We start from the raw sequence: 25,960 nt of genomic DNA on the forward strand, positions 1-25,960 counted from the left end.
GAGGGAGAAAGGGTTTAGCCTCTTTTTTTTTTTTTTTTTTTTTTTTTTTTTTTTTTTTTTTTCTAAAAGAGAAAATGTATTGAACTTTATTCGTAATTTCAGAGGATAAAAATCCTCACCTGAATTAATAATGAAAGATAGGGCGAGGCTAAACGTGGGGAATTACGTTACTAACGTATATATGAGCGAGGCTAGCCTAGCTCTGGAAGGAACAACGGCCATGTTGGTACTGCCGGGGTTCCCGGCATGGTTGGTACGACCGGAGCCCTCGCCAAATACGAAAAGTAAAGTTACATAATTGGAAGAGGAATAATAATTTTTCTGTATGTAAAATCTTCACTTGTATAATTTGCCTAACCAGCTAATATTATAGCTAAATACCGGAAATTGTCGCCTTACTAACTAAATAAATTGTAATGATATTCGGCGACATCTGTCGTAAAATGGCCGCCTCCGGTCATGGCACCGCTCAACCAAACACACTTAAATTATTCAAATTTAACTGTGAGAAGGGAGCCTAAAATTATACACAGGAAAGAATTAATACTAAACTTTCCAGAGGATGTAAATGCTGGAGATTGCATGATTATTCCGAGAACTTCCAACAAAACACCGGGAAAACTTTGGGAGAACACCTAGCTTATATGCTACAAGTTAAAGGCATGGCGGCTGGTAGTAGTACGGATAGGAGGTCCACTGGGTACCTAGAACGGCACCCCCTTTCTTTCGCCACTCTTCAACCCCTTACATCAAAGAGTTAAATTTACAGTATTCGGGGTGAAGACTGCTATGTGTCGTATATAAAAAATACGTCCCTGATCCCTAGCGATATCCTTAACTGGATACTTGCGCCAGGAGTTAGAATCCTGGATGGAAGTATCACTGTAGCAAATATCCTTTAGAAAGGCTACGTAAAGGAACCTTCCATCAGGACTTCATGGCCGAGCCCAAAAAAGAGAATGAAAAGAAACTAATAGTTTGCATGGTGAGCCGAGTGTCTATTAGGGTACACAAGTCAACTTTAATAATTCTCTGGTATTAGTTCTTGGAAGCCACACGGCAGATTAAACCAAAAAAAAAAGGGATTTTGACAGGAGAATGTAATTTGGATTACAAAATTAGGTTTCTTATACTAATTAATATTTGAGGATAGATCTTGCTGCAGCAACTTGCTTTTAATTTAATTACGTTCAAATAAGTGTAATATACATACTAAGTCCCGAATAAAATCATATATAATTAAAACAGTTGATTAAACAATATTCATATTTATTGATTCTACTATTCCATTAATTAAATTAACTAAAGGACGTACGTAGCATAGTAGTAACATGTCTAATAATTGTCTGTTCATGTCGTTTGCTAGTTATCCAGCCACCATGTTTGTTTTGGTCATCATCTTTTATAAGAAGACCATCCTGTTGGCTCAATTTTTGAGCCGAGTGATAGCAGAGTGATGTAAGGGGACCAAAGGCACTTGAGACTCGTGTAGTATCTTTCCTGCAAAGGAACAGGGTAGTAGCCTCTCACCACCAGTAAACACCGCTTCTGATCTTCTGCAAATCTAGGGAAGACCTGATCCTGCTCTGGTAATTGGTAGTGGGGTAGGCGGGAGGGTATCTCTGATGTTGATTCTGCAGGTGCGTATTCGATCTGTATCCCCAGTTAGATTGAAATTGACTGGATACTATGACCGACTTTTTATGTTGTTTTGGGTGCCCAGTTTGTTGCAGAATCTCAGGGCTATGTCCCTTGTGTGGATGGCTTCCTGTTCAGAGCTCGACAGGAAGAAACAGTTGTCTAAGTATCTCATTCTTATTGCCTCTCTTGTGGAGGCCTACGCCCATAGGTGCCATGAGACGAGTGAAGACCTATGGTGCTGTCATCGGGCTGAAGCAGAGCACTTTGAACCGCCATTCTTCTTGATCCTAGCAAAACCTCAGTAGGTGGATGGAAACTTAGAGGTGTGTGTCTGTCAGGTTGAGTGAGAAGAACCAGTCATCTCGTCTGACTAGCAAATGGACAGGCCCTGAAGTCACCATTTTGAAATGAGACTGTTACAAAATGTTGCTCATGTTGATTTGGGTGCCCAGTTTTTTTTTTTTTTTTCAAAATCTCAGGACTATGTCCCATCAGCACAAGGGACATAGAAAACCTCCTCATCAAAGCCAAGTTAGCCAAGTGGAGTACTGACTGGTGTATCAAGCAAGTCACTGCTTCCCCACCAGACAATACAAGACTCCTGTACAGTATCCCTCCCAAGACTCAGATCGACCTCTGTTATCCTTGTGAAGTACACTACATCCCATACCTGAACATGTCAAGCTGGGAGACAGCTTGGAGGGTGGCTATGGCACAAGATTCATGGCCACCAACTCATTAGGCCCAAAAGGACATGCCTTTTGGCTTGAGTCCCCACTCAACAGTGCGCATGCTGATGAGTTTCTAACAAGGTGATGACACGGCAGGCTCTGGCACAGAACATTTAATCACAAGAGTGAGCATGGCAAGATCTTGTTCAAGTGACCAGAAATGGGAGAGAACCCAGATCCATAGATGTGATTGCCAACTTAACCAGGACCAATTAGCAAGATCATACCATGGCAGCTCCTGGAAAGGTTTTGACATTGAGAAGCACCAAAGTGCTGATCAATGACTAAGGCCATCCTAAAGGGGGATGCAAAGTTCCATTCCAAAGCTCATTGCACTTATAAAGAGTGTAAGAATGTCAAGAAAGAAACATTCCAACTCAGGGCCAAAAGAGCCCAACTACACTTGAACTAAACATGCGTAGAGGGTCCGCAGACTACTCCAGAGATTACTCTCTCCACAAAAACTGATCAGAACCTGCACCTGCAAAGTATCAGGGACTTAAGCTAAACCAGGCCGGTTGTCATCAGGGAGAGAAGGATCTCTAAAACCAAACAATGCAGAAACAGAGATAGGTGGTGTACCTGGTACTCTTCCCTCTGATCATCGAGGTGGGGTGGGAGCATTATCCTTGTGCATGTGGCTGAGAATCCTCAACCATATGACTAGCCATTGACTGCGCATAAGTGCGCAATGATAACGTTGATAGGTACCATCTTTTCAACACAGGATACCACTGTACCCTAACCAGAAAAGGAGCACCAGTTCATCATCCAGAAATGAAAAGTGAAAGAGAGCTTACCAGCTCTTCTAACACTTAGTCAACAGAAAGTGTACTATGGACTTTACTGGGGTCATACACCTCTATTTCCACCTTGTGGATGTTCACCCCTGTCCCATCTGGCTACTGGGTTCCTAAGGAAATCAGTGTCACAAACCCAGGGCCCTTAACGAAGAGCCATTCTACGGAACTACGGTCCTCCAGAATCCTCCTAGATGTCGTTCACCCCTCCAAATGCGGTCGTGTCTTCAAGAGCCCTATACCTGCAACTATGTCTAGACTTCTAAGGGGTTTCAGAATCAAAATTGGAAGAGGAGAAGGATGAGGAAGAAGAGTTGGAAGAGGAATTGGTACGAATCATTTCTTCCCGTTAAGTTTTCCTCAGGCTTAGTAAGCTGAGTAGTCTCGGCTTATGCAACCATCAACAACAAAGCTTTCCCAAGGGGAAACCACACATTGCTACACTAACAGGGTGTGCTCTTTGCAGTAAGGGATACAGGAGTACAGGGCCCCATTCAGATAAGGGAGCAGAGTCCACCATCCAGATAGAAAAGCTGGAGGAGACAGAAGGTAGACATGGGACTGTGCATATCTCTCATTTGGCTACAGGGGAACCCCTGTAGCTGGGGCTAGGAACCACCCAGTTGTTGTCAAGAGCCCAATTCTTACAACTGCAACTGGCCTTCCTGGAATTCTTCTTCTCTTAAGAGGTGTCAGTACTGTATCTGGAGAGGAAAAGGACGATGACAAGGAACGGTTAGAAAACGGATGAATCACTCCACTTGCCAACTTTTTCCTTAGGTTCTGCAAGCAAAGAAGTTGAGATCGAACAAATCTTCGATAGGTTCTATATTCTTAACACGGGACACACGAGTGAGGGGACCAGAATCCACCTACCTGAGAGAGCCAAGCTCGTCCAACACAGTGTGACAGTAGGTGGATACGTCCCCACTTGAGGCTACAGTCCCAATCCTGTGCAATGACCCCCTGGAGTGCAGCAATCACCGTAAAAAAAGTTCCCCGATGTACATTAGAGTTCTCTGCTCCTGAAGCATACTCCCAGAAGCTTACACTAACGGTGAACTTAATGAGGAGTGCAAAGTGCTAAACAGTCTTTCCAGCAATTCATGAGCTTTCCAAGAATAAAGGTGGAGAAGACTTAGTCATTTTGCACCTTATCACAAACACCCGCCGATGGGTGGCCATGATCTACACTGTAAATAAAAAAGGGGTTATTGAAAACAATCGTGCCCGTAAAGTAGCGAGAGGTTCTTTCATCAGTTTAGTCATAAACCAGTGCAGTGTCAAAAATGTAGTCGCAATCCTGCTTCGTTCCATTATTAACACAAAGCCAATATCAACTATTCAAATTAAATAGTACTCTAAGAAAATTATTAAACAGCTTTGGGTAGCTAGGGTCAGTGTATTAAAATTGTGCACAGCAAGGACTTAGTGTGTATAAGGGAGACTTCTTGAGTTCAGGCTCACTAGAACTCTCTTTTTGTGGAACATGAAGAACATAGGAAATAGAGTTTTGTATATACTGATGGCTCCAAATCTCATGCTGGCATTAGATTTGGAGTATATACAGTAGTAGTGCTTTCACTTCCTCCACAATCTTCTATATTTACTGCTGAACTATATGGAATACTAACTGCTATTGAAAAAATCGCGTTAAAAGATGAGGGCAATTTTAAAATTTTTAGTGATGCAAGAATTTCCCTACAAGCTTTAAAAGTTTTTAATTCCAGTAATCCTTCAATTTTAAAAAATTTTAGGCTTTTTGTTATTGGACTAAAAGGTATATCAGTTCGATTTTGCTGGGGCCAGCACACTTAGGCGTGTCTGGAAATGAGAAGGCAGATTTACTGGCAAAGAATGCTGCTGCCGAGTTGCTACCAAGAAGGTATCCCATTCTCTGTAATGATTTTTTAAGCATTAAGAATTTGACTTATAATAATTGGCAACTTTCATGGTTTTAAATTGAATACTCTTTTATTCTTTATAGCAAACAATATTGGCATCAATGACCTTCAATGTCAAGATGCCAGAGAATTCAAAATCAATCAATCTATCGATAAAACTCAACACAGCCCCTACGATACTGAATTTTTCTGCTATGGGTCACATCATTCACTACTAATTCATTACTTCATAGAAAGGAGCCATCATCCCAGTTTGAGACATTGCTACAAGGGCCTCACTTGTGCCCAACTACCATCTTCGAGTTCCCAAATGAAAAACAAAGGCCCAACTTCCCTGCATGAGGCTAGGAAGAAGGGAGAGTCCTAGAGACTACACAGCACCTCCACATAAGTAGGTTTTTCCTTCATGAAAACCCCATTTTTCACGTTAATGTCATGTGTGGTCTCCAAGGACTAGTACCAGATTATTAATAAGTAGGCTTATGCACCATCAAGGATATACAGTACAATGCGTGCACATATTTCCAAGTTTAAGAAGAAAAACTAACAAGTCAGACTCTTACCTCATAAAGGATGCATGAAGAAATACTGATGGCCATCATTACGCTTTTTCAGAAGGATTTTTCTGACTTGGTCCTTCTCTCGGACTACTACTGTAGGGGTGATGAATGTTGTGCTGCTTGGATTTGTTGTCTCTGGATGTGTTATGAACTCCTTATACCGAGACCAACCTGTAAAGCTCTTGAAGTCCTGAAATTGCATATTAGCAAAGAATGCTAGCTAAGAAGCAATCTTTCTCACATTATGGGTTTTAGGGATTGAGACAGGATCAGCTTTTTTTTATTAGAGTTGTCCTTAAAATATGGATAGACCCTGTTGAGAGGGACTTGTTGGTCTGTGAATTTTAAAACAAACTACTGTAACTTCTGAGGACATGGTTCTCTGAAAGTATAGTTGTAGGTTGGACACTGGACAAAGGTTATTTACCAGCTTTACACCAGAAATGTAAAGCGGATCCCGTCTCTGAAGAGGCTTCTCTTTTTCATCGAGAAATAGGAAGCACGGGGTTAGGATTGAAAGACAACCCAGGGTTATGGTAATGAACTCTTGGTCCCTCCGAAAGGCTGAAAGGTCACGGATTACAATTTTTGCTCCCGAGACTTAGGCTACTAAAAATATGGCTTTTACCCAAAATTCTTTAAGGGAGATGAAGGAATTATTCAACTTAGAAAAAACTCAAGCACCCTATCCAGAGACCAAGACACAACAGAAATTAGTGGAGATGGTTTAAAAAAAAGCAAAAGACTTGGGATCTTATGAAACATGTCCGAGTCTAGATCCATGTCAAAAGCATGCTCGAGATGTTCTATCAACACCTATTTATTTAAGTAGATAGTTAAAGGCTACAGTTTCTTATCAATATTCAAAGAGGTGGACCAGAAAGGAAGCCAAGAAGTCCGGAGTTTTATGACAAGGGATACATTCCTTGGAAAAGTCATCCAAGCTTTCCACACAGATTAGTATTGTCTTAGTATTGTCTTGAAGACCTCTTGCAGCTCATCAAACAAGTCAAGTTATGGGTAGAGAAATCCCTCTTGCAATTCATCAAACAAGTCAAGTTGTGGGTGGAGAAATCCCTCTTGCAGCTCATCAAACAAGTCAAGTTGTGGATGGAAAAATTCCTCTTGCAGCTCATCAAACAAGTCAAGTTGTGGATGGAAAAATCTCTCTTGCTGCTTATCAAACAAGTCAAGTTGTGGGTGGAGGAATCTCTTGCAGCTCATCAAAGAAGTCAAGTTGTGGGTGGAGAAATCCCTCTTGCACCTCATCAAACAAGTAAAGTTGTGGGTGGAGAAATCCTTCTCGTAAATACGGGAGAGAAAATCCAAGTGTGAAGGTTCTTGGGCAGAAAGGAGAAAACAAAGATAATCCAACTTCTTTCTTTTTGATACAGCTTTACAGACCAAAGTGGGTGTAGTCTTGGTCTCAGATGCTAAAGCAGAGGATACCACGGGCTATTTTGCCAAATTGGAGTTATTAGCACAGCTGTCCTTGAAAATTCCTGTGGAATATTTAAAGCCTTCAAAATGAGAGTCATCAGAGGGAAAAAAAATAGATTGATAACCATCTGTTCCAATCCAGATTGGGAGCATCTCTTACCACTGCCTGAGAATTCCCATTCTGGGCTACATATAGCGAAAGCTTGTGGTTCTCTTTTCTTGCAAACTGGTCTATTTGGATATCCATAACTAACTCTAGAATCTTCAGAAAAGAACTCTGTTCCAATGGTTATTCCTTATGCAGATGCAGTGCAAATGCTTTTTCTGTTGAACAGGTCGAGAGGTCAAGACAAGTCTCTCTTCATAGTTTACATATGGCATCTATTTTAACATTGTTACCGATTTATTTCTTTACTTCCTTTTCCCAATGGGGTATTTTCCCTATTGAAGCCCTAGGACTTGTAGCATCTGGATTTTCCAACTACAGTTGTAGTTTACCTAGTAATAATAAAGCATTAATTCAATAGAGCTTCCAGAGAGAAGCAATATGAACATCAGTAGAGTATAAAAATAAATTTAATTATCAAAATTCCATTTTTATTATTGTTACAGTTAGTTTCTATTAATACTACGTGCAATCACCATTAGCTCTGGGTTGTCTTGAAAACTGTAAATTGTTGATTATAACAAGGGATCTTTCATACTGATCAGACTTGTATCAGGAAACTGGATCTATAAGCCTCTAAATTTATAAGTTACTTAATGTTTTATTAATAAGAAAAACAAGAGTTCACAATGGAAATCAAAGGACAAGACACAGGGTGTCAATTGCACGACAGTAATGATATATTTCATTCACAGGAAAAACTCACCGATACTTTCCGAAAAGCTAGTGAAAAACTGAAGGAATCCCTAGGATCGATTATGGCCGCTGCCATGCAAGGAGAAGAGGGACAGGAAGGCAAAGAAGTGGAAGTCGCTGAGGTTCATGGAACCACAAAGACAGATCCAGCATCAACAGAGGCTGTTACCATGAAAAAGGAGACTTAACAAGCTACTGCAGACAGTAGAGGGGTATTACAAGTATAATTTAACTTTTAGTTTTTTACCCATTCTAAACAAGCAATTTTACCACCGGTGAAGAAAGCTTTAGAGCAAAAATGTTCGGAATGTCTGTTATACAGTGGCAATAATTTTCTTGAAATTTTAGTATTAGGTAGCTTCTGACTTCAGTTAGGACTGGTTGTTACAGAATTGAATATCATTGTTATATTATGGTAAATTGTTTTCATATCAAATTTAGTATTGAATTTTATCCATATGGCAAGACAAAACTTTAGCTTTTTTATAATTTTTGATAGATAAATGAATATATAATTGTGTGCTCAAATACTCGGAATCACCAATCTGTTAAAATAGAATAGTTATTAAATAAATAATTCACTACTATTGTAGTAAGTGGCAGCATATATAATATGTATAGAAATGTTCTCACACACAAGTGGAAACATTCACGCTTAGTTAGCAAACTCACTTCTGTACAGTACAGTAATCTACTGAATTTTTTGCCCAGGTAACACAACATGCAGTTTGGTTTATCCAAAGAAACCAATATCCTAAAATGGTCTATAGCATCCAGACGATCTAATTTTACACAGCGACATTTGGAAAAAATATTTCTCCAATTGCAGTAATTCTCAACAATCACTCCTAGTCAATAGATAAGAGTAAATCCTGATATATTTTTTTCATAAGAGTTTACCAGAGTTTAAAATTAAATTTTATGCTTTGAAAGCATTAAGAGTAAATAATGAAAATGCCAAAAGTATTTTTTTTATCAATTGGAAAAGGCAGTACAGTACAATATTTTACCAGATGATTTTATATCTCCATTATTCAAATGGGAACATTATCTATATGTTGAATGTGTTGATATTTTATGAGAAACTGCTTTGTTTCATATGCAGTGGAAATAAAAGGCAATGAAATATAGTACAGGTGCTAGTTTTCTCTGGCTAGTAGAAAGGTGTTTAGTAAATACTGCTAAAATGTCAATTGATGTTATTCCGTATAGTACATGATAGTATATTCCTACTTCTTGAAATTGAAAACATCTAGGAGATTTCTTGTACATTCTTCTCAACCCCCCCTCCCCTCCCTTCTTTCAGACACAAGCGTAAATATTTCTCTACAAAGTATAGTAAATCTTTGTGATAATTCATAGCCCTTATTGAAGACTATTTTTTCTATTAAGTTTTAAGGCCATAAAGAGATTAATTATAAAGAAAGATTTTCCATTTAGGCTTCAAGTATTTTTGGACCATTCTAACTCATCTTCTTGTTTCACAGCATACATCTTAACCCTGCAAATAATCTCAAATTACATGTTTGTACGTTCTGTTATTATTGTTAATTTTTTTCATTAGTTTGACTTTCAAAACAAGCATAGAATTTGTTACTCAAAATACCTTACAACAGTTCCTAAGTAAATTACATAACTTTGATTAGAATTTCACAAATGATAACATACGGTATTTCGAGTTACATGCAATAGTTCCATGAATAAGCAGGTTGCTATCAGTTTTAGGTCTTTCTTGCCCATTAGGAAGTCATTTTGAAACTTACAAATAACATTGGCATTTTGAGGGATATCCAAAATTTAATAGAAGTCAATATAAAGATCTATTCCAATGAGAATTTCTTTTGGGAGTTATAGACAGGATAATTGTCCAAATTGAACAGAAGAGAGTGCATTAAAGGCCTCAAGCTTTTAAATGAAGACTACGCTGCTTTAGTATGTTCAACTGGCAAAAACATCATAGGTAGTGATAAGTTTCGTATAGATAAAATAAAGGATTTGGGCCCAGCATTACATTTTATAAAATCTTCAAAGGAAATGTTAAAATAATAGGCACAGAACTTTAAAAAAAATAAGAAGCATAGTAGTTTCCAGTCATATAGCAATGATGAGTTCTTTGTTCCTTCATCTTCCAAACCAACTTAATTAGGGACTATTTAAATTAAACATCATTCTGTATGGCTGAACCATTAAATAAATTAATATTGGAGATAGAATTAAGAGAATAAGTAACATTAGTTAGATAATAGCAGTGCCTTACTATAAGGTAAAATAATTCTTAAAGGATACTGTAGGGGGCAAAATAACAAAAAAAAATTAATAAAATGCATGCAAGCATTCCAACCAGTACTTTATTCCAAAAACTAGATAAAAAATATTAGAATTATTGACAAATTCAATGTAAAAAATTATCTCCACAAAATCTTCTCTTCAAGTGCATAAGGTTAGAAATTTTTCAGGAAGAAAACCTGCCTAAGAGATATGAAGATACTTTAAAAAAACAAAAAGCCACGAGACCCCAGTATTTCTTGTCTTTAATACAGTACTAACATATTAAGACAATGAAATGTTTTGAGTATTGTTAATATTTGCATGAATAAAAACTAGACTAGTAAGTTTTATTTCTGGAAACAAACAAGAAAAATGGTATCAACAGCACTAATACATTAGATTCATATTTTGCCAGCTCTGGCAATTAAGTAATTTTTTATACAATTTGTAAGCATAAAAAACCTTTGACAATGAATTATTGGGCATAATGCTCTGGCCAAACAGACAAATATCTTCCATCAGACAGTCGGTTGGTAGTCTCTTTAGGTATTAGGACTAATGGACAGTAAATTTCCTAAGATACCAAAATTTATTAGAGTTATGTGAATTGATACTGTCTATTATTGGTGAAGGGAAAATATTTGCACCCCGAATAGGAAAAAAATAAAATAATTTGTATAATGTAATTTGATTGAAAGTGATATAATCCGTCTTCAAATGTAGTGATTAAATATAACTATATAACTTTTTATGTGATATTTATAGCAATAGACACGTAAATATATAACCACTGAAGATCACTCAGTTAAACTACTGTATAGCTAGCTGTTGTTGATGTAGTAATCATGGATAAATTTACAGTGGCATGGAGTAAGAACTTAAAAATAACAATTGTCATGTACTACAGTCTTGTAATACAGCAGTTATTTACTGTTTATAGCCTTTTGTGAAGTGGCTATACATGTTGTCTTTTACAAAGCACAACTCTTTTTATAACATGCACAATCTATCTTATATAAATACTATACAGTACTGAATTTCAGGAATTTACATTTTTCCAGAAGGAAATTGTAATTATCACAAATTTTTAAGAGCAATTTGTATTTTTCCTAACTATATAAACATGAGTCCTTTAACAGAAGTATGATATCAGCAAAGTTGGAAAATCAGCTTTTAAAAGTTAAAATAAGGTGGTGGTAGCTACTGCCTGGTGGCAGGGAATGCCCCCCCCCCCATTCCCCCCCTCTTTGTACACCGGTAAGCCACTTTGACCTTCACCTAAGAATTGCAGGGCAGTTGAGACAGGAATTGTAGCTTAAGTACCTAAGGATTCTGATACATACCTCGATATCAAATAATGTTTCCATTAGTTGATCGCATTGGCAGACTTAGGAGAGTAGTACGACATTTTCACGTCACAAAAAAACTGCCAACTCAGTAGAGGCAACTTCTTTAACACCTCTCGTCCATGGAGAAGCTCCTTCCACATGTTTTCCTTCACCTAATTGCCATTCAGTGGTGTCTGAATTGACACTGCACAGCAGCCACTGACCCCCTCATCTACTGGTCTCAGTGATTTGGAATGATTTAATCTGGTGGTTAAAAGACGAGAACCTCATCATGGGAACTACTCTGCAGTGCCTTCCTTTGGAATTGCTGCTCTTCACAGATGCATTAAAGGAGGAATGGGGCCCACACCTAATTAATTAGATTGCCTCAGGGTGCTTGTCTAAGGGAGAGAAGAGCCTGCACATCAACCTATTAGAAATAGAGGCAGCACTCTTGATAGTGTAATCATTCCAATAGAGTCTGAAAAGCCACATAAACCTAGCTTATCACCTGAAAATATTTTCTTAGATTGATACGAGGCAAATTGAAGTCAACACTCTTGCAGCTCTTTGAGTCAGAGTGGTCGACATCCTGGGATTTTAACCCAGCCAATTGGATATAGGAACTTCATCGCTCCTAAGGACAAGTCTCCAATTAAAGGACAAGAGTTTGTATCTGCGTAAGAACCAATCACAAATCTTTTAATGTAAATTTTATTTCTCCTAAATATACAAACCTAATTCATTTAATTTTCTGATTGGACAGGAGGTTGGACTATTCTAGGTTTACCATGATCCCCAGATCATGGCCAGTGGAGAGCTCATCCCTATGTTGTAGGTGCTGTCTCTAGGAGGCCAGGAACAACCAATCGTCAAAGTAAATCAATAGACGTACACCTTTGGCATGTGCTTCAGCCATAACTAGCACAAACACACAAGTAAACATCTTGGGGGATGGTTAACAGTCCAAAGTACAAGACTTTAAACTGAAAAGCCTTTCCACAAAGATGAAGCGGAGGAATTTCCATGAATACTGATGTTCTGGTATTTGAATGTGCAGTATGCATCTTTCAGGTCTGGAAAGAGTAAACTCTTTCCTCCTGATGGCCTCTTGTACAGCAGCTCTTCTAGAGAAACACACTCTAAAATCAAACCATTGATCTATAGTCCTGGATAGTGCCATAGCCTCTGTACCATGTCTTCCACTGTCTTCGCGTGAAATACTCTTGCTTGAGGGTGCACTCGTGCACACTTCTTTTTTTTCTTTCTTTTTTTTAAGTTTTTATGGTTTATATATGAAAGTTTTATTTTAATGTTGTTACTGTTCTTAAAATATTTCAATTGTTCATTACTTCTCGTACTTTTATTAATTTCCTTTCTTCACGGGGCTATTTTTTCCTGTTAGAGCCCTTTGGATTATACCATCCTGCTTTTTCAAGTAGGGTTATAGCTTTGATAATAATAATAATAATAAAAGCCGGAAGATCCGTCCTGCTCAACCTGTAGTGTGCCCTTTTCTAAGTTTGTCCATTTCTGATTGGAGGGTGAGGATTTTCACCTACTCTTGACAGTATGACGATAATATCGTCGTAGTCTGAGTGAGGGAAGAATGAAACCAACGAACGGGATACAGTATCCGTCCCAGAGTACATTTACCTTCCATTCCTGGGCCTTGTACAATTTCCACCTTACACAATCGCTTGACAGGCATCCCTCCCTTCCTGGCAATAAGTGGAGGTCTGTCAGTCCCAAGTTCTCTGGCTCCTCTTCTACCTTGTCCCCTTCTGGACTGACCACTCAGGGTTGAAGGAGTTGACTAAGATCAGGGTTTCTAGCAGAGATAGAGTAGGAGAAGGTGCCGGTTTAGCCTTTGGAATCATTGATGTCTTCTGTAGAGTAGGCTTCAAAGGATTTATAAATTTTGTGAATTTGGGCTTACAGTATTTGTGCCCTTGAAGGAGACAGCTCAATGAAAAATAGAGTCCTGTGACAATTTTCTCCATTTCTCCACTGTTTTTTCACTTCCTTTGTGGGGAAGAAGGTTATGTTCTTAAGAATGGGAGCATCCTTGGGGCCAGAAATTCTTGCTGGCCAATATGCTGAGACAACTATGTTGCCTCCGAGTCTCACAGTTTGGGACCCAGTTGGTTCACTGGTCAGCTGACTGGTGAGCCATAATGGTAACTGCTTTTACTCCTAAAAGTACTAGGTCAGTAAAGTCCTCTTTGTTCTTGGGCTTTGACAGATCCTGAGAAGAGGTAAAGAGCGCCACTGCACCCGACTATTGGCCCAGCCTGGACGTGGCTGGAAGGCTTGCCATGGCAGCTGTTTCCATGTTGGCATTCTTGGAAGCCAAGAAAATGGTAGGCTATGATTGCAGTCTTTCCATCAGTGCCCCTGGTGTCAGGGTTGAAATCATGGCATCAATAGGAAGAGAGGAAGGACTGGCTTTAACAGAAGCATAAAATCTCTTCTGCCTAGAGTGCGCCAAGGCAGGATCTTATTAGATCGACTATTTCTGATAGAATTACTTCTTCCTGAGACTTGCACATTCTTGATAGCCTCAAGAGCTAATTCAGACCAGGGAATCTCCAAGGTGGGTTTTGAGCCCCCCAAGGCCCAAAACAAGTTGTGAATATGGGTTTTGACTGGCACCCTGGAGGTTTCCCCCAAGCTGTTCATTTGCTTGATAATGGCAAGGACTTTCCTGAATGATGAGACAGACTCGGGATATTGTTTCTGCTGGAGCAGGCCCTATTTAAAACATCCATGCCTGGCAATCTATTGAACAGAACTTTGAGACTCTCTCAAACTTGATAGATTCTCGTAGCACCTGCTGAGTCATTTGCAGCCCTTACCTGGCCCTGCTTGGTCCTAGCTTAATGGAGAGGGGCATGGGCATTGATCATATGAATATATGATCCCTGGGTTGTCAAGGTTTGACCTGCTGTTTCCATGGTTCTAAGAGAGCCTGGACAGTATTCCAATGAGGAGGAGGCCATGACCAAGAGGCCCTCTTCCCTAGCAGCCCTCAAGGTACCCTTTCATCCTACATGAGCCTTGGATGACTTGTTGAATACCTGCAAAGGTGAAGGACTGGGTTTATGTTGTCCTTTTGTTGCCTTTCTAACGTCGTAGCACTCTTTCAGTCAGATCGAGGCTGATTGTGAATGGGAGAGCCAACAGGCGAGTTCTTTCTAACCAATAACCTTTTATGGCTTGAGGAACAAGTACGTTCCAGTATTTCCGTATTCCCCACCGAGTTCAAAAGCCCGGATAAGTATTTGCGTCCTGGGGCATGCACGTCAGGGATGTGTGCTTCTGTTCTCATAAGTGCCCTGGTAGAAGAGTACTTGTGCTTGTGCACACAAGCACTTTCCGTCACACTAGTGTGTGCGTGATCAGGCACATCAGCTTCTTAAGAAAGTATGAATATTCAAGTTCACTTCCACTTCTAAGTGAGCATTGCACAAACAAAAGTGCGGGAGGGCCTAGGTGCGTAAGGGTGCTCAGGTGAGTATTCTTCACCTGATGATGACAAAGTTATATGTTTATTAATGCGATGGGTGCGCTTGTCCATAAGCGCTTCCATGCACAGGAGAAATACCAAGAGGTGTAGAGTAATTGTACTCTAGCTCTTTTGTATACAGGAGAGTCACCAATAGGGGAAAGCAACTATACTTCAATTCCTTTTGTGTACAGATGTGGCTCTACACAATATTCACCATCATGTGAACATGAGCCTTAATCTCAGAAGCTAGTTTTTCTTCTGAAGAATGTAAGTGCTTTGTAGCACAAAGTAATGGGACTGAGGAATCTCCTCATTCAAAAATTCTCTCTCTGATTGTATGTACTACGGAGAGTGAGTGTGCAAGAATACATATCCAATTCACATGACAATTCCCTTTCTGAGCAGTGGGAGCGGGTGCAAGAGACTGAGTCTTTGTCGAATAGATGTGAGCGCTTAGTCATTTTCTTGTGTGCCTTAGCTCACAATAGAGTTAATCTTTGGAGTACAATAGTGGGCACACTCTGGGGCTTCTGTGCATCAGGTTGAGGATCAACCTCATGAGCTGGCTCTTCTTCAGATTTATAAATACATGCTAGAGCTTATATGCACAGCTTAGCAGGTGTGTAAATATGAGGAACTACTCAAAGATCATCTTCAGAGGTGTAAGAGAGTTATGGAATGTTGAGTATGTGCTTAAGTGGGCTCTGGGGGACATGCAATCATTAGATTCAACCTCATATGGAAATTCTTTGTCAGAAGGAATGATGCACTCTTTTGTATAAGAGCTTGCACATAAGGAAGAGAGTATCATCAGAGAACTCTTCCACTGAAGAATAAGTGCGCTCTCTCGTGCAAGAGTTTTCATTATTCTTTAAAGATTTGTTTCTACTCTCACAATGACTCCAGCAATCCAACCTCTGCTTTTTGCAGTCGATTGGTGCTTCCCGTCAGGAATTAGTGGTGCCCTTTTCATGTTTATGTGAATGGGCAGCCACCACTTTGGCACAGGAGAAGCGCTCTTTTCCACCTGAAGGAAAAGTCGAAGTCGCCTTGGATTGGGGACACAACCACTTCTTCCTTTTCCTAGTCATGTCAACATATCCAGTGGTGATAGAACTTCTGAAGGTGAGGACCTTTTGTCAACTGCACCTACAGTAGTCCAGGCCCAGCTGGAGAGAGTCACTTCAGGCCCTGCTTCTGCCGTAGCAGAAGTGGCAGCAACAGGAGACTGGCAGTCCTAGTAAGGACTTACCACAGTTCCTCCATAAACAGAATACTCTCTAACCCTAAGGGATGCCAAGAGTGTTCATTATTCTCTGAAGATTTGTTTCTACCTTCTCAGAATGACTCCGGTAAACCATCCTCAGTAGGGATGTGAGCATGCTTTAACAGCCGATTGGTGCTTCCCATCGGGAATTAGTGGTACCCTTTTGACGCTTGTATGACTGGGCAGCCACTGGTTGGGCACAGGAGAAGTGCTCCTTTTACACCTTGGGGAGGTGGGTAAGGGGACACAACCATTTCTTCCTTTTCCCAGTCGTCATCATATCATATGGTGATGGCACTACACAAATTGAGGACCTGTTGTCAACTGCACCTACAGTAGTCCAGGCCAGGCTGGAAAGGGTCACTTCAGGTACTGCTTCTGATGCAATAGAAGGAGCAACAACAGGAGACTGGAAGTCCTAGTAAGGATTTGCTGCAGTTTCTCCATAGACAGAATGCCCTCCAAGCCTAGGGAAGGCCACAGCATCTTTAGAGCAAATGACTTTGCCTCATCAATGTCAGACTCGCTAGAGGGAAGGGCAGAGTTCACTCGATCCACTGGAAATATCAGATAAAATTGCCTCGCACTCGAGAAACGAATATGGAAGATGAGTCGTTCTGCTTTGTCGTCAACCCCCTGGGATAGGAAAACAGAGAAGTCTCAAAGGGTAGAATACCTGAGGTTGAAAGAAGATTACTAGAGGATTTCTTCTGTCTTGAGGAAGACTCCAAAGGAGAAGTCTATGTTTAGCCTTCTTCTTAAGTCTATTGCCATATTCTATCCACTGCGGTAAAAACCATTCATTACACTCCTTATAGGGGGAAGATTGCAAGAAGGATGCAAGGAAGGGGGGTTGATATTAGCAGGAATGTATTCCTGCACGGTGTTTCTCCATTCCGGGAACAGAAAACTCGCACTGTAAGGAGAAAGAGAGAAAAGTTTAAGCAACTAAGTTAGAGAGACCAAGAGTACGTTCGTACTGCTTGGTGACTACAGTTAAGTGGCCTACGAGTAAACTGGCAGGAAGTGAGAATTCCCTCCCATCTGCCAGTAACTACCAACACTTTGTTTCAATTTTTAAATGCAGAGTTTCCAGCTTCACTCTCTCAAATTATAAGACTGTATGTTGTAAGAGGCAAAAAAATAAGAGGGAATTACCTATAGAGAAATGAACAATAAAGATTGTTACATTAGATATCTGTCTGGCACAGTACTGTATTTACTTCTCCCCACTTAAGTCAATAGTTTTTTAATTCCCTGTGATCTATACGAGCATTTTTGTTTAAGTTTCTGTATTAAATTCCTATTTGGTACTTGCAAGAAATATTGTACTCTTATTTTTTTAAATTTCTTGATTTTACAGGCATCTGCAACATTGACTTTGAATGGTTTTATGGGGGTTAAGAAGTTGTTTGATTTGGTATTGTCATGCCAGATACTCAAGGAAAGACTGCCAAAGATGAATACACTTATGAAAAACCAGTTGTATATATTGTATAGTTGTTGGAACTCATATACTTCCGTCTGTAAGTGTGAAAACTTATTAATGTAATTTAATACACTGTGATTGCTTCACGTTCTTATACCTTGACTAATTTCAATTATTATTTACAAATTCTAATATCTCTGTAATAAATTTTAAGAATATATAATGATAAATTCAATATTTAAGTTACTACCACGCTGGAGTTCGATATGATTTTTGTAAGATTTGTTTTGTCATTAGAAGGAGAATAATTGTTCTTTATCACTTTTTCAATTGAGAAAAGACTAATCATTCAATTCTTCCATCGTTTCCTGGGAAAGCTGTTCAATAACTGCATTGTTAATTTTCTGTCGACTGAGTAGAACTTATAGCAGGTGCTTTTTTGATTCAGCTGGAAAAACCATCCAACAATCGCTTTCTCATCTGAAATAAATTTGTTCTGTTAGCTAGGAAAACTCATTAGTACTTGCACTATCAGCTACTGGGAAACAAACTTTTAAGCACTCATTTTCATTAATTGGGGAAAATTATATTTAAAAAATGCTTGCCATTAAAAGATTTAAATTATAGTCAACATTTTATTAGATAAAAACTGGCTAACAAATACCTGGATGCAATAATAAAATTGCTGATTTAACATTTATTTTTCAGTTGGGCAAAGCCATAAGATAACAATCACTATGTCAAATAAGAGAAAATTATATTCATCATTTGTAAAACAATCACTATGTCAAATAAGATTAAATCTTATTCATCATTTGCTATATCAGTTAAGAAAAAAGGTAAAGCATCAGTTTTTACAGTGAGATTTTAGGAACAGAATTTTAGGTTTCGTAAGCAATTACATTTCAAGTTAGTACAGTACAGTACTTCAAGATTGTATACAGTAATTACTTTCCATCCCATCTTATGTTGATCTTTCAAATTTACAAAATTTTTTAAAAATATTTTATTCCTAACAATTTTCAAGTTACGAATCACAATTATATACTGTCCATATAGATAAAAACTAAAGTAACTATGTGGGAATCTATATTAAAAGCTGTAATTAACTAACTTTAACTAAAGTAAGCCTTATTTATTTTAATGACTATTTAACATCATACTTACACATGTGCTAAATTAATCCGCAGTGTCATCTAATCATTCATTCTGTGTTAGCAATCACTGTTGCTCTGTTCTAACATGCGCTATTGACATTACGGAAAACCGGCCATTAGGACTTTTAGAATTTTATCAGCTAAGCTTAGGCATAAGGATATCAAATTGGCTTAAAAATACCAGTTTATTTTTTGGCCAAAAGCTCAATTACTTTTATATGACCTTTGTTAATGCAAATAAATCCAATTTTTTTATTGCCTGACTATAAATATATAGTATAGCTCATAAATTTTGCTATCATTAAGGACATATCAATAAGAAAATAGGGTTGTGGTCTCCAGGAACTTTCTTGTGAAAGGGTAGAGCAGGGAATCCATTATCATATTGTATCTTTGCCTCTAGGGCCACTGTATCATTGTGCAAAGCACAGACTCAGTATATATAAGAGATCTTCAAGATAGACCATTATTGAACTTGGCACAGCATCTCTAATGCTGAAAACCATCTATGGGTGTTGTCATTATTACGTCAATACCACATACAGTATGCGAAAGAACCAACACTACAGCTAGAGACAACTACCTGCACATCAACTTGCACCCTCCTGCCATCTATCATTTCCAAATGAGAATCCATTGTTCCACTCTCCTGCACAAGGCTAAGGAGGGAGGTAGGTTCCTCCTTTGTTAAAAGCCCTTTTTTGGGGGAGAAGGGGGTTCATGTGCTGTGTGGTCTCCAAGGACTAGTACCAGAGCATTAATTGAGATTGTGCAATATTGAGAACCATCTATTATCAAAGAATAACATACAACTACATGTTTGTATAGATGAAAAGAAAAACTAAAAGGTCTGATTTTAACCTCAAAAAGAAATGACCCAGGGAACACTGGATGCCTGTCATCATGCTTCCGCTGAAAGACCTGACTGAATTGGTCCTTCTCTCTTAGTTCCTCCAGTAGGGTCACGAACAAGACAAGTACCACACATGAATGTTATATTGCTTTAATTTGTTTCAGATAGTATTTAATGAATGCCATATGCTCACCAACCTGTAAAGCTCTGGATGTCCTGGAATTGCATATTAGCAAAAAACAGCAGTGAAGAAACAATTTTTCTTACATCATGGGTTTTAAGAATGGAAACAATATCAGCTTTTTCTTTAATTAGAGAGGTCAATAATCAAAACCCCTGTTGAAAGGGCCTTGTTGGTCTGGTTATATTAAAACAAACTATCTTCTGAGGGTGTGGATTTCTATGTGTGGGGCTCTATAAGTACAGTTGCCGGATAGAAACCGGACAAACGTTACTATCTTCCAACTCTAGCGAAGGAATGTAAAGTGGATCCTATCTCTGAAGAGACTTATTAAAGGCTTGTCATTTTTGGCCAAAAAGAGGAGGCCTAGGGTAATGATTAGAAGAAAGCCAAGCATTATGATGATAAACATGAACTCCTGATCTCTCCAAAAGGCTGCAAGTTCCCCAACTCTTGCTCCCTGAGGCTAAAGCTATTAAAAAATATGGCTTTTTGCAATCGTTCATTAAGGGAGATGGAGGAATTATCTAATTTTACCAAAAACTCTTAAGTACCTTATCCAGAGACCAAGATACAGCAGATATTGATAGAGAGGATCTATCCAAATTATCTTGGTGATTTTCTGAAACACATCCGAGTCTTAAGTCCACACCAAAAGCACACTTGAAAGGTTCTGTAAATGCTGATTTATATGACAAGATCACTAATGGCTGGAGGTTCCTATCATCAAATAGGTTTACCAAAAAGGAAGCCAAGAAGTCAGAAAGGAGGAAGTGAGGGTAATCCAACTTCCTTCTTTCTGATGAGTTGAGCAGGCTGAAGCGAGTATAATCTTGGTCTCAGATGCTGAATTGATGGATAGCATGGGATGTTTGATCACGGTGGAACTAATAGCACCGCAGTCCCTGAAAAGTCCTGGAGAATAATTGAAGCCTTTGAAATCCAACCTCAGAGGAAACAGATAGATTGATGACCATCATTTCAATTCCAGAATCTGCATCTCTTACCAATGCCTCTGAGAATCCACAGTTTGTTGCAAACAGGTCTCAAAGATTCCTCACTTCACAAAGATGTTGATTCTTTGATGATTGAAAATTAGATGGTGGCGTAGGGCAGGTAAAATTGTCCCCAGCTGTAGCAGTGATTCTTTCTTCTATGCGGAAATGACGTAGCAATGACACCGCCTATAACAGACAGTTTGCATTAGTTATTGCAGAGTTCAATAGTGCCTAAACTTAAAGGTCTCGTACACGCTGAGTCCATACTTTGCTCGTTGATGTACCAACCCTAGAGCAGGGGAGACAACATTTCTTTGATATTTGTCATATTGGATTCCAAGTTCTAGCCTTTCACAAATGTAAAAGTTGTTATTATTAGAAGTAGTCCTCCTTTTACCATGGAGACGAGTTAAGACGACCCCGTTGTGAGTCGATAATATTTTAACACGTTGACTGCGATTGGCAATATTGTGAAACGGCCCAATGGGCGTTCTCTTTAACACCAATTAAAATCAGTAACCAGCTAGCTATTGACTTGAGAATTGTTATGGTGTATCCATGAGGTAAGCCGAGTGCTCAGCCAGTGTGAAAAGCATGACTTTATGTGGTACACTTCGCCTGACATAATAAAAGTCTTCATTACAGGCGTTGTGTACCTAATATGGACATAATAGATGTGGTCATATATGGCTCATGTCGCCCAAAATGATTAGAGATAGTTTTACTGGCGTTGTGTGCCGAATATGGTCACACTTTGGGTGTTCAGTTATGGTGCATATCGCTCAGACTGATCTAGAGAATTACCGTATGCAACATGTACCAGACGTGGCTCATACTCAGTGTGACTAAAAGGCACACATTGCCCTGAATGATTGCGCACACACAAACACACACACACACATATATATATGTATAACACCTTTGTATGTTTTCATATGTGCACATAAAATTTGTAGTACACACGTGTGTATATAGGAATATATATAAACATTCACTTGAATATAATACATATAAGATGTACATACATGTTACAGACACACACATTAGGAAACATATATTATAAAGGCTGTATTTTTGGCAATATAAATTTGTATTTTGCATAGATAAACGTATTTACATACAAGTAAATTATTTAGGTCGTCTTCAGTTATTCATATATATCTGTCCATCTGTATATGGTAGCCCATCTTTTTGTACCTGTCTCTCCATGTATATACATACATACATACATACATACATACATACATATATTCACACTTATGCGAGAGAGGAATAAAATGTGGAAAAGAACTCTTCCTTATGTCTGTATAAGAGAATATATTATAATATAAAATATTAGAAAATAAGATAAAGGAAGTAACAAAAAAAGGAATGGCACATACACACACAAAATTGGTAGTTTATATATACATACACACACACACACACATATATATATATATATATATATATATATATATATATATATATATATATATATATATATATATATATATACACACACATACATATACTTGCATAAACAGGCTAATATACAAATTAGCCATTGTTCCAATATGATGAAAAATTAACATCCCAGAGAATATTTGAATCCTTGCCTTCCTTTTAGTACCATATGTATGTATGTATATTTACTGTATGTATGTATGTATATGCATATATATATATATATATATATATATATATATATATATATATATATATATATATATATATATATGTGTGTATGTGTATGTATGTATGTATGTAAGTATTAATTTCTTTGTCATTTCTACTTATTCCTTTATATTATATATATACACACTGTATACACACAAAAGCGTACATATGCATTCAGAAAAAATTCCCTGACTGAAGCTCCTGGCCCCAAAGCCAAGAAAAGAAGGCTTTGTCGTTCATGTTATGAGATACTGTCACAAAATAAAGGAAGTTCTGTAGCTCAAAAGAAAGCACGAATAGTAAACACATAATGTGAGAATTGTGAGGGTAAACCTTTCCTTTGTCTCAGTTGTTTCAACTTGAAACATTTAGTTTGAAGAATATAAATTTGTGTATTTTATTGGTTTTTCTTATGTAGAAGGAAAACATAAAAAAAAATCTTAATTTTATACTTGTACTCTAAATACTACGATATCCTTCATCATACATGGATATTTTTTCACCAAGAAAAGGACACATTTTTTTTTCAGAAGTAAAATGTTTACCAAACTGATTTATTTTTCTATTGAATTTATATAAATGTAATCTAGGGTTAAAAGGATAGCTTTTTTATTGATCTAATGATAATGTTTTCTATTGTTTTACTGAAAGAAAGAAAGAATTAGAAAAAAAAAATATGCCCCTTTTGCCAGCATGTGAAGATTATTTTCAGTAATAAATTAAGTGTTTAGTTAATGTTTTAGTTGATTTTAATTAATTTCCAATATATTACAATAATATTTTGGTAAAAAAAAAGCCCATTTTGATAAAATTTGGATACTTGAAAAAAATATTTAATTCTTAGCATGTGTACCACAGAGGGTACACTTCGCTCATTCAGAGAGTCCCCGGTGAACCATATATGGAGCACATCGCAGTCAACGTGTTAAGTTGAAGATGGCCCAGTCTACTCAGGAGTTTTAAAAGTAATATGATAATTTAACCAAACTGAGGAATTCACAGTGAAGGCAAGGCTGTTAGAACTAACTGCATAACTAGTGATAGTACAGTCTGGGAATATGTGAATGCAAAGGATTGTCAGAATTAGGATAAATCTTTTGTAACATGTATAAAAAACTAACTGAATGATGGTGCAAGAGATTAATATCAAGATCAGTAATAGAAACTAGACAGGAGAACAATACTTGAAACAAGGCAGAATGAAAGAATTAAAACATTTCTTCAGAATAGTGATATCACTTAAAATCTTAAAAAGACTTTTTCAAAAAGACAATTTCCTGTGCAATTGAAGAAGAGATAGACCGAATGCATTACTCACAGTTAAATTTGCAATCCACCCTAGAATCACACCTAAAATTTTAAAGGAGTTTTATAGAGTTGAAGAAACAATGCAGAAATCTGGATATTGAGAAACCACTGTCCGGAACTGACTTCTAATTATACTTTGAGCTTCATGCTCCATAATTTACATGATGAACTAATTTTAGCTAGATCTCTATTAAGGGATTCAGGAACCATAGATTTAACACTCAAGAGATAGTACTGATGTATCATCTGTTTACACAGTATAACAAGCTTGTTTTCTTGGCCAAATCAAATATCATGGGTATGGAAAGTAATGGGCTGAGAAGACGACCCTGAGGAACGCAAGATAAATTCCGATACTCGCTATGGTGTCCATCAACAACTCTGCAATCTATTACTTAAAAGTTCAATAATGATGCTAAGAAAAGACCCACCTACTCCTAACTGTATGATTTTAAAACAAGGGCCTCATGATTAACACAGTGCAAGGCAGCACTAAAATCAAGGGTAATCATATGAACTTCCTGACAACAATCAAATGATTTCTGTACAGCATTGGAAATTTTGAGAAGCATCAGATGTACCAAGGCCTTTGCAAAAGCCAAATTGCAAACTAAGAAACCATTTATTATCTTCAGCTTACTGTACCTATTTAGACATTTTACCAAAATATCACTATACTGTATTGTAAGTTGGGGACTACAGTACAGTATATACAATTATGTAAATAAAATTGTTATGGATTAATTTGTTGATTACTAAACCAGGACCCATCTTCAATGCATTAAACAGTAACATTTACTGTTCCTTAATTATACTGTTTGCAAAACTTATCGTATCTCTTGCAATGTGCTGAGTTTGCCTGCCACATAAGATTTAGAACATTTTACAATTTTTTTTATATTGCTATCGCCATCATAAGATTGAAATATCCTAAGTCAGGGATTATGTGTAATTATGGAAATAAAATTGTTATAGCTTGATTTGTCAGTAACTAAACCCTGACCCTTTTTCAATAAATTAAACAGTATGGCTTGTTTTCTAACATTAGTTATTTACTAATTACAGTACATTATATGAACTTGAGTCATTTTCTATTTTCTCTTTTGAAAGATGTCTCATGATCTGTTGTTCATCATTATTGTAGAAGACAATAAACATTGTTAGTGATTCCTATTGTCAAGGTGTAAGCCATGTTTTGTAAAAGCATGTCATATTTAGATAAGCTGTTCAATTTCTCCCCCAAATTGGAGGAATTTATATTAAGAATATTTCTTGTTTGTCTGTTTTCTATGAGCACAAATGTTGGAAATGAATAAAGAAAGATCAATTAGAAATGCCTGTACTTTTTTCCTCATTTTTATCTGTATTTTACACCTAAAACAAATATGAATATAGTACAGTATATTGTTGATCTTATGTCAGTTTTCTCAAGTAATGTAATAATTCAATCAACTAAAAATGTCATTGTTCTTTCTTGGTACCTTCTAATTTCAATGTATGCTTAAAACAAATTAAAAATATACAGTCACCCTTGTAAGTTGATGGTTTTGTAAAACACCAAAATAACTAAAGCACACAGAACACTAAAATAAGAAAGGCTTTCTTTAGTTTACCAACACTATTGAAGTCATTATAAAGTAACTATGTTTTGTCCTTTACCTCTACAAAAATTGACATCATACCACTATAAATGATAATGCAAATTGACAAATTTAAAGTAAGTCATATATTTCCTAAGCATACAAACATTGAGCTCTTCATTGGGGAAATGCTGTATACTTTTGACGAAGCGGGAAGACTAGTCATAAGACTTTTAGCGAGTTTTAACTACCCCACCGCTAGTTAGCAAGGGGTAGGGGGTAGTACCAGCTACCCCGCTCATACACACACACCCGTGTTGTCTCGTCAATTTTGATTGAGGGCGGGACTTGCAGCAGGATAGGTGATGGCAGGGAAATTTTGTATAAAGAGATTAAGGTTTGTATTGTTAGGAAAAATACAAATTACTCTAAATTTGTCATTTGTTCCATCACTAAATACAAACCCTATGGCTCTTTATTGGG

General features: G+C 37.6%; 1 protein-coding gene across 1 annotated transcript in view; it reads left to right on the plus strand.

Annotated features, from left to right (window-relative positions):
* Positions 1-21,369, plus strand: part of LOC137632541 (potassium channel subfamily K member 18-like) — a 297,397-nt gene extending 276,028 nt beyond the window's left edge. Inside the window, exons 14-15 of the mRNA XM_068364515.1 lie at positions 7,938-8,159; positions 17,676-21,369. Coding sequence (XP_068220616.1) covers positions 7,938-8,126 — 189 coding nt within the window. The 3' untranslated portion in view covers positions 8,127-8,159; positions 17,676-21,369. The remainder of the gene's footprint in view (positions 1-7,937; positions 8,160-17,675) is intronic.
* The last annotated feature ends 4,591 nt before the right edge of the window (positions 21,370-25,960 follow it).

The sequence above is a fragment of the Palaemon carinicauda genome, chromosome 41 (genome assembly GCF_036898095.1).
Source record: "Palaemon carinicauda isolate YSFRI2023 chromosome 41, ASM3689809v2, whole genome shotgun sequence".
Taxonomy (NCBI): domain Eukaryota; kingdom Metazoa; phylum Arthropoda; class Malacostraca; order Decapoda; family Palaemonidae; genus Palaemon; species Palaemon carinicauda.